Source organism: Oncorhynchus masou, chromosome 16, assembly GCF_036934945.1.
Source record: "Oncorhynchus masou masou isolate Uvic2021 chromosome 16, UVic_Omas_1.1, whole genome shotgun sequence".
NCBI lineage: Eukaryota > Metazoa > Chordata > Actinopteri > Salmoniformes > Salmonidae > Oncorhynchus > Oncorhynchus masou.
The window spans coordinates 5686297-5703478 of record NC_088227.1 but is presented as its reverse complement, the minus strand read 5'-3'; the positions used below and the strand labels follow the sequence as shown (position 1 = coordinate 5703478).

At 41.9% G+C, this 17182-nt stretch overlaps 1 protein-coding gene across 1 annotated transcript in view; it reads left to right on the top strand.

The window, feature by feature from the left end:
- LOC135557372 (protein eva-1 homolog A-like) overlaps positions 1 to 17182 on the top strand; it is a 225349-nt gene that overhangs the window by 94487 nt on the left and 113680 nt on the right. Inside the window, exon 5 of the mRNA XM_064990586.1 lies at positions 1852 to 1995. Within this exon, the coding sequence (XP_064846658.1) occupies positions 1852 to 1995 (144 nt within the window). The remainder of the gene's footprint in view (positions 1 to 1851; positions 1996 to 17182) is intronic.

The window sequence follows — 17182 nt, the reverse complement described above, 5'->3', positions numbered from 1 at the left end:
TTGGTTCTGTGGTTTTGTTCAATTTCAATGTATTTTAGACGAAATAGGGAATTGTTTAAAAAAGGGTGAGAACATATTTGTCCGTAACTGTATGCAGTGTCTTCGTAAAGTATTCAGATCCCTTGACTTTTTCCACATTTTGTTACGTTACAGCCTTTTTCTAAAATTGATTAAATCTTTTTTTTTACCTCATCAATCTACACACAATTACCCCATAATGACAAAGGAAAAACAGGTTTTTAGAATTTTTTTTTTGCTAATTTATAAAATCTTAAGAACATATACACATTTACATAAGTATTCAGGCCCTTTACTCAGTACTTTATTGAATCACCTTTGGCAGCAATTACAGCATCGAGTTTTCTTGGATATGACGCCACAAGTTTGGCATACCTCTATTTGGGAGATTCTCTCATTCCTCTGTCAGGTTGGATGGGGAGCATTGCTGCACAGCTATTTTCAGGTTTCTCCAAACATGTTCAATCGGTTTCAAGTCCAGGCTCTGGCTGTGCTACTCAAGGACATTCAGATACGTGTCCCAAAGCCACTCCTGCGTTGTCTTGGCTGTGTACTTAGGGTCGTTGTACTGTTGGAAAGTGAACCTTCACCCCAGTCTGAGGTCCTGAGCACTCTGGAGCAGGTTTTCATCGAGGATCTCTCTGTACTTTGCTTCATGTTTGCCTCAATCCTGATTCCTGACTAGTCTCCCAGTCCCTGCCGCTGAAAAATCCTCCCACAGCATGATGCAGCATGATGCTTCACCGTAGGTATGGTGCCTGGTTTCCTCCAGACGTGACGCTTGGCATTCAGGCCAAAGAGTTCAATCGTGGTTTCATCAGACCAGATAATCTTGTTTCTCCTGGTCAGAGAGTCTTTAGGCAAACTCCAAGCGGGCTGTCATGTGTCTTTTACTGTGGAGTGGCATCCGTCTGGCCACTCTACCGGAAAGGCCTGATTGTTGGAGTGCTGCAGAGACGGTTGTCCTTCTGGAAAGTTCTCCCACAGAGGAACTCTAGAGCTTCTGTCAGAGTGACCATCGGGTACTTAGTCACCTACCTGACCAAGGCCCTTCTCCCCCGACCTCATGGCTTGGTGTTTGCTCTGACATGCATGGTCAACGTTTGGACCTTATATAGACAGGTGTGTGCCTTTCCAAATCATGTCCAATCAATTGAATTGACCACGGGTGGACTCCAAACAAGTTGTAGAAATATCTCAAGGATGATCAATGGAAACAGGATGCACTTCAAGTCTCATAGCAAAGCGTCTGAATACTTATGTAAATTACGACGTTTCTCCTTTTTTTATACATTTACCAAAATGTCTAAAAACCTGTTTTCACTTTGTCATTATGTGGTATTGTGTGTAGATTGCTGAGGAATTTTTAAATACATATTCCATTTTAGAATTAGGCTGTAACATGACAACATTTGGAAAAAGTCAAGGGGTCTGAATACTTTTCGAAGGCACTGTATAAAGGCCTATAGAGATGGAGAGAGAGAGAGAGAGAGAGAGAGAAGAAGAAGTGATATGTACACTGCCTTCTGCTGATACTTGCCAATGTTAGCATTTCACTTCATGTGGGAGTGAACTGACTGAGGAATGAATGAGCAATACATCTGGCGATCTGTGAACACATTTATGATTCCACTCAGCTAAATGATATGGAATGTAGCCTGCATGACCCGAATGCATAGATATAAGGGTGCCATATGGCTCACAGTTCCCTCCCTGCCCTGTGTCTGTCAACTCTTAGTAAATGCGTCCTACGAGACCCCTCCGTTTTTGCTGGTATTCTCTATGGACTCATTGGTCCTCTCTCTTTTTTCTCTCTCCCCTTTTCTGTCTCAGTCTGCCAGTCGGGTGTGGCTCTCCAGGTGTTGACGACACGTTGTCAGGGGAAACAGAGCTGTTTCGTCCAAGCGTCCACACAAGAGTTTGGGGACCCCTGCTACTCGGGCACCAGGAAATATCTCCGTGTCATCTACGCATGTGGTGAGTCTCCAGTTGTACCGACACTTGAGCAGCAGTTTTTTTTTACGACACCTAGTCAGCAGTTCAGTATGCAGACTGTAGAGGGAGGTGTTCTCTCATGTATGTGGACTAGGGGGGCTGATTGATACAGCTACGTTCTGTACGTTTGTGTCGGTCTCTTAGCTCTGTCGTCTGTCGGTCAGTATCTCTCTCGCTTTCTCTTTCTCACTCTATCTCTCTCACTCTCTATTTTGTCATTCATGTCTGAGGACTCTCTGTGTATGGAGTGGTGCTCGTTTATGCTTTCTGTCTCGACGGAAGATAGAGGGGCTTCCTGTCTGTCTACCTAGCCACCACACCCCCAGGCTAATCCTGAGCTGTCACACTATAACTCATTAACATACACACACACGGAGACACCTGAAACCCCACCTCTTCAAGGAATACCTAGGATAGGATAAGTAATCCTTCTCACCACCCCCCCCTTAATGATTTAGATGCACTATTGTAAAGTGGCTGTTCCACTGGATGTCAGAAGGTGAATTCACCAATTTGTAAGTCGCTCTGGATAAGAGCGTCTGCTAAATGACTTAAATGTAAATGTAAATATACCCCCAGGCTAATCCTGAGCTGTCACACTATAACTCATTAACATACACACCCCCAGGCTAATCATGAGCTGTCACACTATAACTCATTAACATACACACCCCCAGGCTAATCCTGAGCTGTCACACTAACTCATTAACATACACACCCCCAGGCTAATCATGAGCTGTCACACTATAACTCATTAACATACACACACACAGGCTAATCCTGAGCTGTCACACTAACTCATTAACATACACACACACACATATACCCCCAGGCTAATCCTGAGCTGTCACACTATAACTCATTAACATACATACACACACACACACTCTAATCCTGAGCTGTCACACTAACTCATTAACATACACACACACACATATACCCCCAGGCTAATCCTGAGCTGTCACACTAACTCATTAACATACACACACACACACATATACCCCCAGGCTAATCCTGAGCTGTCACACTATAACTCATTAACATACACACACACACACACACATTCTAATCCTGAGCTGTCACACTGTCATTCATTAACACACACTCTAATCCTGAGCTGTCACACTGTAATTCATTAACACACACACTCTAATCCTGAGCTGTCACACTGTAATTCATTAACACACACACTCTAATTCTGAGCTGTCACACTGTAATTCATTAACACACACACTCTAATCCTGAGCTGTCACACTGTAATTCATTAACACACTCTAATCCTGAGCTGTCACACTGTAATTCATTAACACACACACTCTAATCCTGAGCTGTCACACTGTAATTCATTAACACACACACTCTAATCCTGAGCTGTCACACTGTAATTCATTAACACACACACTCTAATCCTGAGCTGTCACACTGTAATTCATTAACACACACACTCTAATCCTGAGCTGTCACACTGTAATTCATTAACACACTCTAATCCTGAGCTGTCACACTGTAATTCATTAACACACACACTCTAATTCTGAGCTGTCACACTGTAATTCATTAACACACACACTCTAATCCTGAGCTGTCACACTGTAATTCATTTACACACACACTCTAATCCTGAGCTGTCACACTGTAATTCATTACCCACACACACTCTAATCCTGAGCTGTCACACTGTAATTCAACACACACTCTAATCCTGAGCTGTCACACTGTAATTCATTAGCACACACACACTAATCCTGAGCTGTCACACTGTAATTCATTAGCACACACACTCTAATCCTGAGTTGTCACACTGTAATTCATTTACACACACACTCTAATCCTGAGCTGTCACACTGTAATTCATTAACACACTCTAATCCTGAGCTGTCACACTGTAATTCATTAACACACACACTCTAATTCTGAGCTGTCACACTGTAATTCATTAACACACACACTCTAATCCTGAGCTGTCACACTGTAATTCATTAACACACACACTCTAATTCTGAGCTGTCACACTGTAATTCATTAACACACACACTCTAATTCTGAGCTGTCACACTGTAATTCATTAACACACACACTCTAATCCTGAGCTGTCACACTGTAATTCATTAACACACACACTCTAATCCTGAGCTGTCACACTGTATCTCATTAACACACTCTAATCCTGAGCTGTCACACTGTATCTCATTAACACACTCTAATCCTGAGCTGTCACACTGTAATTCATTAACACAGACACTCTAATCCTGAGCTGTCACACTGTAATACATTACACACACTCTAATCCTGAGCTGTCACACTGTAATTCATTAACACACACACTCTAATCCTGAGCTGTCACACTGTAATTCATTAACACACACACTCTAATCCTGAGCTGTCACACTGTAATTCATTAACACACACAAACTAATTCTGAGCTGTCACACTGTAATTCATTAACACACACACACTCTAATCCTGAGCTGTCACACTGTAATTCATTAACACACACACTCTAATCCTGAGCTGTCACACTGTAATTCATTAGCACACACACTCTAATCCTGAGCTGTCACACTGTAATTCATTAACACACACACTCTAATCCTGAGCTGTCACACTGTAATTCATTAACACACACTAATCCTGAGCTGTCACACTGTAATTCATTAGCACACACACACTCTAATCCTGAGCTGTCACACTGTAACTCATTAACACACTCTAATCCTGAGCTGTCACACTGTAATTCATTAGCACACACACACTCTAATCCTGAGCTGTCACACTGTAATTCATTAACACACACACTCTAATCCTGAGCTGTCACACTGTAATTCATTAACACACACACTCTAATCCTGAGCTGTCACACTGTAATTCATTAACACACACACTCTAATCCTGAGCTGTCACACTGTAATTCATTAACACACACACTCTAATCCTGAGCTGTCACACTGTAATTCATTAACACACACACTCTAATCCTGAGCTGTCACACTATAACTCATTAACATACATACACACACACACACACTCTAATCCTGAGCTGTCACACTGTAATTCATTAACACACACACTCTAATCCTGAGCTGTCACACTGTAATTCATTAACACACACACTCTAATCCTGAGCTGTCACACTGTAATTCATTAACACACACACTCTAATCCTGAGCTGTCACACTGTAATTCATTAACACACACTCTAATCCTGAGCTGTCACACTGTAATTCATTAGCACACACACTCTAATCCTGAGTTGTCACACTGTAATTCATTAGTACACACACTCTAATCCTGAGTTGTCACACTGTAATTCATTAACACACTCTAATCCTGAGCTGTCACACTGTAATTCATTAACACACACACTCTAATCCTGAGCTGTCACACTGTAATTCATTAACACACACACTCTAATCCTGAGCTGTCACACTGTAATTCATTAACACACTCTAATCCTGAGCTGTCACACTGTAATTCATTAACACACTCTAATCCTGAGCTGTCACACTGTAATTCATTTGCACACACACTCTAATCCTGAGCTGTCAAACTGTAATTCATTAGCACACACACTCTAATTCTGAGCTGTCACACTGTAATTCATTAGCACACACACTCTAATCCTGAGCTGTCACACTGTAATTCATTAACACACACACTCTAATCCTGAGCTGTCACACTGTAATTCATTAACACACACACTCTAATCCTGAGCTGTCACACTGTAATTCATTAACACACTCTAATCCTGAGCTGTCACACTGTAATTCATTAACACACTCTAATCCTGAGTTGTCACACTGTAATCATTCATTAACACACTCTAATCCTGAGCTGTCAAACTGTAATTCATTAACACACACACTCTAATTCTGAGCTGTCACACTGTAATTCATTAACACACACACTCTAATCCTGAGCTGTCACACTGTAATTCATTAACACACACACTCTAATCCTGAGCTGTCACACTGTAATTCATTTACACACACACTCTAATCCTGAGCTGTCACACTGTAATTCATTAGCACACTCTAATCCTGAGCTGTCACACTGTAATTCATTTACACACACACTCTAATCCTGAGCTGTCACACTGTAATTCATTAACACACACACTCTAATCCTGAACTGTCACACATTACACACACACACACACACTCTAATCCTGAGCTGTCACACTGTAATTCATTACACACACACTCTAATCCTGAGCTGTCACACTGTAATTGATTAACACACACTCTAATCCTGAGCTGTCACACTGTAATTCATTAACACACACACTCTAATCCTGAGCTGTCACACTGTAATTCATTAACACACACACTCTAATCCTGAGCTGTCACACTGTAATTCATTAAAACACACACTCTAATCCTGAGCTGTCACACTGTAATTCATTAACTCTAATCCTGAGCTGTCACACTGTAATTCATTACACACTCTAATCCTGAGCTGTCACACTGTAATTCATTAACACACACACTCTAATCCTGAGCTGTCACACTGTAATTCATTAACACACACACTCTAATCCTGAGCTGTCACACTGTAATTCATTTACACACACACTCTAATCCTGAGCTGTCACACTGTAATTCATTACACACACACTCTAATCCTGAGCTGTCACACTGTAATTCATTAACACACACACTCTAATCCTGAGCTGTCACACTGTAATTCATTAACACACACACTCTAATCCTGAGCTGTCACACTGTAATTCATTAACACACACACTCTAATCCTGAGCTGTCACACTGTAATTCATTAACACACACACTCTAATCCTGAGCTGTCACACTGTAATTCATTAACACACACACTCTAATCCTGAGCTGTCACACTGTAATTCATTAACACACACACTCTAATCCTGAGCTGTCACACTGTAATTCATTAACACACACACTCTAATCCTGAGCTGTCACACTGTAATTCATTAACACACACACTCTAATCCTGAGCTGTCACACTGTAATTCATTAACACACACACTCTAATCCTGAGCTGTCACACTGTAATTCATTAACACACACACTCTAATCCTGAGCTGTCACACTGTAATTCATTAACACACACACTCTAATCCTGAGCTGTCACACTGTAATTCATTAACACACACACTCTAATCCTGAGCTGTCACACTGTAATTCATTAACACACTCTAATCCTGAGCTGTCACACTGTAATTCATTAACACACACACTCTAATCCTGAGCTGTCACACTGTAATTCATTACACACACTCTAATCCTGAGCTGTCACACTGTAATTCATTAACACACACACTCTAATCCTGAGCTGTCACACTGTAATTCATTAACACTGTCACACTCTAATCCTGAGCTGTCACACTGTAATTCATTAACACACTCTAATCCTGAGCTGTCACACTGTAATTCATTACACACACTCTAATCCTGAGCTGTCACACTGTAATTCATTAACACACACACTCTAATCCTGAGCTGTCACACTGTAATTCATTAACACACACACTCTAATCCTGAGCTGTCACACTGTAATTCATTACACACACACTCTAATCCTGAGCTGTCACACTGTAATTCATTAACACACTCTAATCCTGAGCTGTCACACTGTAATTCATTTACACACACACTCTAATCCTGAGCTGTCACACTGTAATTCATTAACACACACACTCTAATCCTGAGCTGTCACACTGTAATTCATTAACACACACACTCTAATCCTGAGCTGTCACACTGTAATTCATTACACACACACTCTAATCCTGAGCTGTCACACTGTAATTCATTAACACACACTCTAATCCTGAGCTGTCACACTGTAATTCATTACACACACACTCTAATCCTGAGCTGTCACACTGTAATTCATTAACACACACTCTAATCCTGAGCTGTCACACTGTAATTCATTAACACACACACACTCTAATCCTGAGCTGTCACACTGTAATTCATTAGCACACACACTCTAATCCTGAGCTGTCACACTGTAATTCATTAACACACACACTCTAATCCTGAGCTGTCACACTGTAATTCATTAACACACACACTCTAATCCTGAGCTGTCACACTGTAATTCATTAACAACACACTCTAATCCTGAGCTGTCACACTGTAATTCATTAACACACACACTCTAATCCTGAGCTGTCACACTGTAATTCATTAACACACACTCTAATCACTGTAATTCATTACACACTCTAATCCTGAGCTGTCACACTGTAATTCATTTACACACACACTCTAATCCTGAGCTGTCACACTGTAATTCATTAGCACACACAAACTAATTCTGAGCTGTCACACTGTAATTCATTAGCACACACACTCTAATCCTGAGCTGTCACACTGTAATTCATTAACACACACACTCTAATCCTGAGCTGTCACACTGTAATTCATTAACACACACACTCTAATCCTGAGCTGTCACACTGTAATTCATTTACACACACACTCTAATCCTGAGCTGTCACACTGTAATTCATTTACACACACACTCTAATCCTGAGCTGTCACACTGTAATTCATTAACACACACACTCTAATCCTGAGCTGTCACACTGTAATTCATTAACACACACACTCTAATCCTGAGCTGTCACACTGTAATTCATTAACACACACACTCTAATCCTGAGCTGTCACACTGTAATTCATTAACACACACACTCTAATCCTGAGCTGTCACACTGTAATTCATTAACACACTCTAATCCTGAGCTGTCACACTGTAATTCATTAACACACACACTCTAATCCTGAGCTGTCACACTGTAATTCATTAACACACACACTCTAATCCTGAGCTGTCACACTGTAATTCATTAACACACTCTAATCCTGAGCTGTCACACTGTAATTCATTAACACACACACTCTAATCCTGAGCTGTCACACTGTAATTCATTAGCACACACAACTCTAATCCTGAGCTGTCACACTGTAATTCATTAACACACACACTCTAATCCTGAGCTGTCACACTGTAATTCATTAACACACACACTCTAATCCTGAGCTGTCACACTGTAATTCATTAACACACACACTCTAATCCTGAGCTGTCACACTGTAATTCATTAACACACTCTAATCCTGAGCTGTCACACTGTAATTCATTAACACACACACTCTAATCCTGAGCTGTCACACTGTAATTCATTAACACACACACTCTAATCCTGAGCTGTCACACTGTAATTCATTAACACACACACTCTAATCCTGAGCTGTCACACTGTAATTCATTAACACACACACTCTAATTCTGAGCTGTCACACTGTAATTCATTAACACACACACTCTAATCCTGAGCTGTCACACTGTAATTCATTAACACACTCTAATCCTGAGCTGTCACACTGTAATTCATTAACACACACACTCTAATCCTGAGCTGTCACACTGTAATTCATTAACACACACACTCTAATCCTGAGCTGTCACACTGTAATTCATTAACACACACACTCTAATCCTGAGCTGTCACACTGTAATTCATTAACACACACACTCTAATCCTGAGCTGTCACACTGTAATTCATTAGCACACACAAACTAATCCTGAGCTGTCACACTGTAATTCATTAACACACAAAAATCAAATGTTATTTGTCACATACGTCGAATACAACAGGTGTAGACTGCTTACTTTCCCAACAAGGAAATAGTCAAACAATAATAGTAACATGGCTGTATAGAAGGGGTCAGTGTGCAGGGGTATGAGGTAATTATGGGGGTAAAAGTGACTAGGCAATCCGGATAGATCATTAACAGAGTAGCAGCACTGTATGTGAAGAGTGTGAAAGTGTGTGTGATGTCAATATGCATGTGTGTGTTGGTGAGCATGTGGAGTCTGTGTGCATTAGGTGTGCATTGGAGTGTCCGTGTAGTATGTGTGAGGGTAGGGTCCAGTGAGTGTGCATAGAGCCAGTGCAAGATTGTGAGTGCAAGAAAACTGAAACAAAACACACACACGTTGTCCAGACACCTGCTGATCCAGGGAATCAATATATCAGTACCAGGGTCTGGAGCCTCTCAGACCGGACATGTCAACAAACACACACACAATTTCTTAGCCCACCTCACCCACACACTTATACACAACCCCTTAATGGTGATCAAACTCTGCCCCGAATCCTGTTTGAATGGTCTCCAATAGCTGTCCAGTGCCTATCATAACAGCAACAGTGGAACTCAGATTTGAGACTCTTGTTGGTCTTCTTCATGTTGTTGGAGACATTTAGGCTCAATCTCTGTCTGACCCTCCTTATCTGTATTTGATAACCAGAGTGTGCTGTTGGACAGTTTCATAGATGTGAAGGGTGTGAGGAGGGGGCCACACACACACAGACACACACACTTCCAGTGATGTGGAGTGTGAGTGTCAGGAAGGGGCGAGGTAGGGGGAATCGGGGGCCAAGGAAACTAAAGGGTGTAGGGCAGGGGGACATGAGGAAATCATTCTAGCTTTAGTAGACATGAAGTCACCAGGAGCTTGAAGCTTTAGGTCGTGGTAATTTTGAAGTATTCTCTTTCACGGCTGGTAATATGTATGATGTATGAGTGTGTGTGTGGGGGGATTGTGTTTTTGCATACGTATGTGTGTGTCACGTAGGCAACATGTGTCTCAAAGTGGCTTATAGCATGGGGTCAATCGCTTTGTACTGTCTCAAAGTGGCTTATAGCATGGGGTCAATCACTTTGTACTGTCTCAATGTGGCTTATAGCATGGGGTCAATCGCTTTGTACTGTCTCAAAGTGGCTTATAGCATGGGGTCAGTCGCTTTGTACTGTTTCAGTGGCTTATACTGTCCTCCATATGAATGTGCGTAGTCAACATCCAAGGAATAGCCAACTCCTCACTCACTCACTCACTCACTCACTCCACTGTCAAGCATAATTTGAACCCAAGTCCCACAGGAGGAAATCCCTGTTTATTTGTGAACGGGTGTTGCGTTAGCCTGATTAGGCCGGCGATATACTAGAGGCACTTTCACTTTCATTACATTGACCCATGTAGGACTCTATAGCAGCTTAAAAGTTAGAATATAGGTTTCCATTTTCACATTTTGTTAATTCTTTCCAATGTTTCAAGTGATTATCTTTTTGTTTTGTCATGATTTTGTTCGGTCTAATTGTGTTGCTGTCCTGGGGCTCTGTGGGGTCTGTTTGTGTTTGTGAACAGAGCCCCAGGACCAACTTTATTAAGGGACTCTTCTCCACGTTCATCTCTCTGTCGTTGATGGCTTTGTTACGGAAGGTTTGGGAATCCCTTCCTTTTAGGTGGATTTATGACGTGTCATTCATTCTAATATGTACTTCTATGGTTTGATACTGTGAAGTTGATCTTGTAGTGGTGCATTTTCCTCTGTGCATTCTAGCATCCACAGGTGGTAGTTTAGCACCACTCTGCACGCTAGTTTGTCCGTTCCGTCTTGCGCTTCCAGCCCAATCAATGATTTGTGAAGCATCTACAGTGCCTTCGGAAAGCATTTAGACCCCTTGACTTTTTCCACATTTTATTACGCTACAGCCTTATTCTAAAATGGATTATATATTTTTTTAAATCCTCAGAAATCTACAAACAATCTACGCACAATACCCCATAATGACAAATGACAATGATATTTTTAGAAATGTTTTGAAATATCTCATTTACATAAGTATTCAGACCCTTTGCTGTGAGACTTGAAATTGATCTCAGCTGCATCCTGTTTTCATTGATCATCGTTGAGATGTTTCTACAACTTGAGTGGAGTCTACCTGTGGTACATTCAACTGATTGGACATGATTTGGAAAGGCACACACCTGTCTATATAAGGTCCCACAGTTGAATGTGCATGTCAGAGCAAATACCAAGCCATGAGGTTGAGGAATTGTCTGTAGAGCTCAGAGACAGGACTGTGTTGAGGCACAGATGAAGGGTACCAAAACATTTCTGCAGCATTGAAGGTCCTCATAAACACAGTGGCCTTCATCATCCTTAAATGGAAGAAGTTTGGAACCACCAAGACTCTTTCTAGAGCTGGACGCCCGGCCAAACTGAGCAATCAGGGGGGAAGGGCCTTGGTCAGGGAGGTGGCCAAAATGGTCACTCTGACAGAGCTCCAGAGTTCCTCTGTGGAGATGGGAGACCCTTCCAGATGGACAACCATCTCTGCAGCACTCCACCAATCAGGCCTTTATGGTAGAGTGGCCAGACGGAAGCCACTCCTCAGTGAAATGCACCTGACCGCTTGGACTTTCCCAAAAGACACCTTGGGTAAATTAGAGAGGGAAAGGTCATGAGCAGATGAGCTCCCACATTGGTCAGCATGTTTTTTTAAATACATACATTTAGAGTGAGACAAACATAGATATTTTTTAGCAGGGACATACAGTATACAGTATGCTACCCTAAACAACACAACCTTCACACCAAATCAAAACTCCAAACCTACAAATTGATTTTGGATGCAATTACCTGGCATTACCTGGAATGCTAAACCCAAGGATTGTTATTCCCAAACTATACAGCAAACAAACAATAACCTGAAAATACCATCCATCCTGGAACTGAGTGAGTCATGCTTAATCTGAAGCTGTTTTTTATTTTCAAAAGCCATGAAGAAAAACACATTACAATGATATATTTTGACTTTATAAGGACTGAACGCTAAGGCTACCAAGCTAGATAGGACAAAGCGATACAACTTCAATTAGCACTGACGTGTGAAGCGAGAGGTGTCGAAGCCTTGGAGCCCGACATTTGGTAGGCTACTCATCCACTGGCATTTGCTCCTCGAAGTCTGCCTCCAGAAATAAAAGCTTCTCCCAAGTGGGACACCTACTCCCGTTGCCTGCTGCTTGGATTCCACCTGGCGATCTGTTCACCGTCTGCCCTCAATTCAATTCAAGGGGCTTTATTGGCTTGGGAAACATGTGTTAACATTGCCAAAGCAAGTGAGGTAGATAATATACAAAAGTGAAATAAAATAATAAAAATTAACAGTAAACATTTCACATACAGAAGTTTCAAAAGAATAAAGACATTACAAATGTCATTGTGTATGTGTTGTAACAATGTACAAATTGTTAAAGTACACAAGGGAAAATAAATAAGCATAAATATGGGTTGTATTTACAATGGTGTTTGTTCTTCACTGGTTGCCCTTTTCTTGTGGCAACAGGTCACAAATCGTGCTGCTGTGATGGCACACTGGAATTTCACCCAGTAAATATGGGAGTTTATCCAAATTGTGTTTGTTTTCTAATTCTTTGTTGATCTATGTAATCTGAGGGAAATATGTGTCTCTAATATGGTCATACGTTGGACAGGAGGTTAGGAAGTGCAGCTCAGTCTCCACCTCAAATTGTGGGCAGTGTGCACATAGACTGTCTTCTCTTGAGAGCCATGTCTGCCTACGGTGGCCTTTCTCAATAGCAAGGCTATGCTCACTGAGTCTGTACAATCAAGTTGTCTCCCCCTGTCTGGTACAGGTACCCCCACCACACTCCTCACCTCCAGCACACAGACACTGTTGGGGTGATAGACTCTGATCTTATAATGGCTAACCCCAAGTCGTTATATATTTTTAAAATGTTGTTGTGTATTTTGCTATTTGCCTCATCACTCCGGCATGCTTTGTTGACTACAAACTTTCTTTACCCAACCGTGGGACAGACTGTTTGTTCTCACACTCGGGACTCTGACGTTCTATTGGTTACACTCCCATCCCATTCCACCAACTCTCGCCGGCTTTGTATTCATGTTACCTGTTGAAATTGGTGTACAATATGATCTTGTTGCCATCGGATGCACATTCAGATATCATAAATCAGCACTGCAGAGCTCTCCCTGTCCTCTGCCGTGCCTTGATTCTATTACTGCTGATGATATCTGGAAATGTGCATGTACACCCTGGCCCATCTACTGTTGCTAGACCCAATTCTGACTTGTGCTCTGATATCTGCTTCACTGAATTCTGTTCTCGTAAAAACCTGGGTTTTCTACACGTTAACATTAGAAGCTTATTACCTAAAATGGATCAATTGAATGTGTGGGTTCACAGCTCCAATCCAGATGTGTTGGTCATTACTGAGATGTGGTTAATTAAGGAAGAGTGTTTGAATACTGATGTTAACCTTTCGGGCTGCAACCTTTTCCAGCAAGACAGATCTTCCAAAAGGTGGGGGAGTGGAAATCTTTACCAAGGATCACCCTTCAGTGATCGGTTGTCTCCACCAAGTCTGTCCCGAAACAATTTGATTGGCAGGTTTTAAGCATTAAACTTTCAAATACCTCTTGTTTGGAATCAATCCTCAAGGTGTTATTTTCACATATACCTGGCTTCATTGATATAAGTCTGAATGTGTCCTGCTAGGTGACCTAAACTGGGACATGCTTAAACCGACTGACCAAGTCCTAAAGCAATGGAAAAATACTTGCAGCAGATTATTACCAATCCCACAAGGTTTGACTCCAAACACCCAGAAAAGGCGGACTCCTTGATGTTAAAAATAATCCTGATGGTATCAATCTGGTGTTTTCCAATGATATAATCACTACAGCCTACGTTCACAATGCTGCAGACACCTTGATTTGTCAAACGCTAAAAAAAATGACCAAGCCTTCCTTCATGAACTGGCCTCTGTAAAATATAGAATCAGCCATATAAGGAGACAATGGTTTTTAGATTTTCAGAGGTTAATAAGCACACCCCCATAAAGCAAATGAGAATTAAAAACAGGTTCAGCCCCTGGTTTGACTGTGATCTTGCAGTTACGCCACTTCAAGAATTGCATTTGACGAAAGGTTCGGCACACACATACTGAGGCTGACTGGCTTTCGTTCAGGCAAATTATAAATAAGTGCACTCAGAAGGCCAGAGTTAGTTACTTTAAGGAGCAGTTCTCTCTCTGTGGGTCTAACCCCAAGAAGTTCTGGAAAACGGTTAAAGACCTGGAGAATAAACCCTCCTCCTCACAGCTGCCCATGTCCCTTAAGTCAGGATTCCTATTTGACTCAGCCATGCCTCCCTGCTCTTCCAACATTTCCTCATCTCCCAACCCTTCTAATGCGACTATCCCCGATGCTTCTCCCTGCTTTCCTCTGCCCAGCGACAAAGTTGCTCCCTGCAGGCAGTCACTGAGTCCAGGTGCTAAAGGAGTTCCTGAAGCTTGACACCAAAAACCATCTGGGTCAGATGGTTTAGACCATTTCTTCTTTAAGGTTGCTGCCCCTATCAACGCCAAGCCTATCTCTGACCTTTTTAACCTGTCTCCCTTCTCTGGGGAGGTACCCTTTGCTTGGAAGGCAGCCACGGTTTTTCCTTTATTTAAAGGGGGAGAATCTGATCCTAACTGTTATAGGCCTATTTCTATTTTGCCCTGTTTATTAAAAGTGATGGAAAAACGTGTCAATAATCAACTGACTGGCTTTCCTGATGTCTATAGTATTCTCTCTGGTATGCAATATGGTTTCCCTCAGGTTATGGATGTGTCACTGCAACCTTAAAGGTCCTCAATGATATCACCATTGCCCTTGATTCTAAGCAATCTTGTGCTGCTATTTTTATTGACTTGGCCAAAGCTTTTGATATGGTAGACCATTCCATTATTGTGGGCTGTGAATATTGGTGCCTCTGAGGGGTCTTTGGCCTGGTTTACTAACTACCTCTGTCAAAGAGTGCAGTGTATAAAGTCAGAAAATCTGTTGTCTCAGCCACTGCCTGTCATCAAGGGAGTACCCCAAGGCTCAGTCCTAGGCCCCATCTCAATTTACATCAACAACATAGCTCAGGCAGTAGGAAGCTCTCTCGTCTATTTATATGCAGTTGATAGTCTTATACTCAGCTGGCCCCCCCCGGATTTTGTGTTAAATGCTCTACAACAAAGCTTTCTTTCTGTCCAACAAGTTTCTCTGCCCTTAACCTTGTTCTGAACAAATCCAAAACAAAGGTCATGTGGTTTGGTAAGAAGAATGCCCCTCTCCCCACAGGTGTGATTACTACCTCTGAGGGTTTAGAGCTTTAGGTAGTCACCCCATACAAGTACTTGGGAGTATGGACCGTCCTTCTGTCAGCACATATCAAAGCTGCAGGCTAAAGTTAAATCTAGACTTGGTTTCCTCTATCGTAATCACTCCTCTTTCACCCCAGCTGCCAAACTAACCCTGATTCAGATGACCATCCTACCCATGCTAGATTACAAGACATAATTTATAGATCGGCAGGTAAGGGTGTTCTCGAGCGGCTAGATTTTCTTTACCATTCGGCCATCAGATTTGCCACCAATGCTCCTCATAGGACACATCACTGCGCTCTATAATCTTATGTAAACTGGTCATCTCTGTATACACGTCGCAAGACCCACTGGTTGATGCTTATTCATAAAAGCCTCTTAGGCCTCACTCCCCCTATCTGAGATATCTACTGCAGCCCTTATCCTCCACATACAACACCCGTTCTGCCAGTCACATTCTGTTAATGGACCCCAAAGCACACATATCCCTGGGTTGATCCTCTTTTCAGTTCGCTTGCAGCTAGCGACTAGAACAAGCTGCAAAAACGCTCAACCTGGACAGTGGTATCTCCATCTCTTCATTCAAAGACTCAATCATGGACACTCTTACTGACAGTTGCGACTGCTTTGCGTGATGTATTATTGTTTCTACCTTCTTGCCCTTTGTGCTGTTATAATGTCCAATAATGTTCGTACCATGTTTTGTGCTGCTACCATGTTGTGTTGCTACCATGTTGTTGTCATGTTGTGTTGCTGCCTTGCTATGTTGTTGTCTTAGGTCTCTGTTTATGTAGTGTTGTCTCTCCTGTCGTGATGTGTGTTTTGTCCGATATTTATATATTTTAATCCCAGCCCCCCGTCCCCGTAGGAAACCTTTTGCCTTTTGGTAGGCCGTCATTGTAAATAAGAATTTGTTCTTAACTAAATTGCCTAGTTAAATAAAATAAATAAATACAACCTAAACACTCTCAGACCCTTCTCTGGTCTGATGAAACCAAGATTGAACTCTTTGGCCTGAATGCCAAGCGTCCGTCTGGAATAAACCTGGAACCATCCCCACGGTGAAGCAAGGTGGTGGCAGCATCACTTTGTGGGGATGTTTTTCAGCGGTACATACTGGGAGACTAGTAAGGATAGAGGCAAAGATGAACG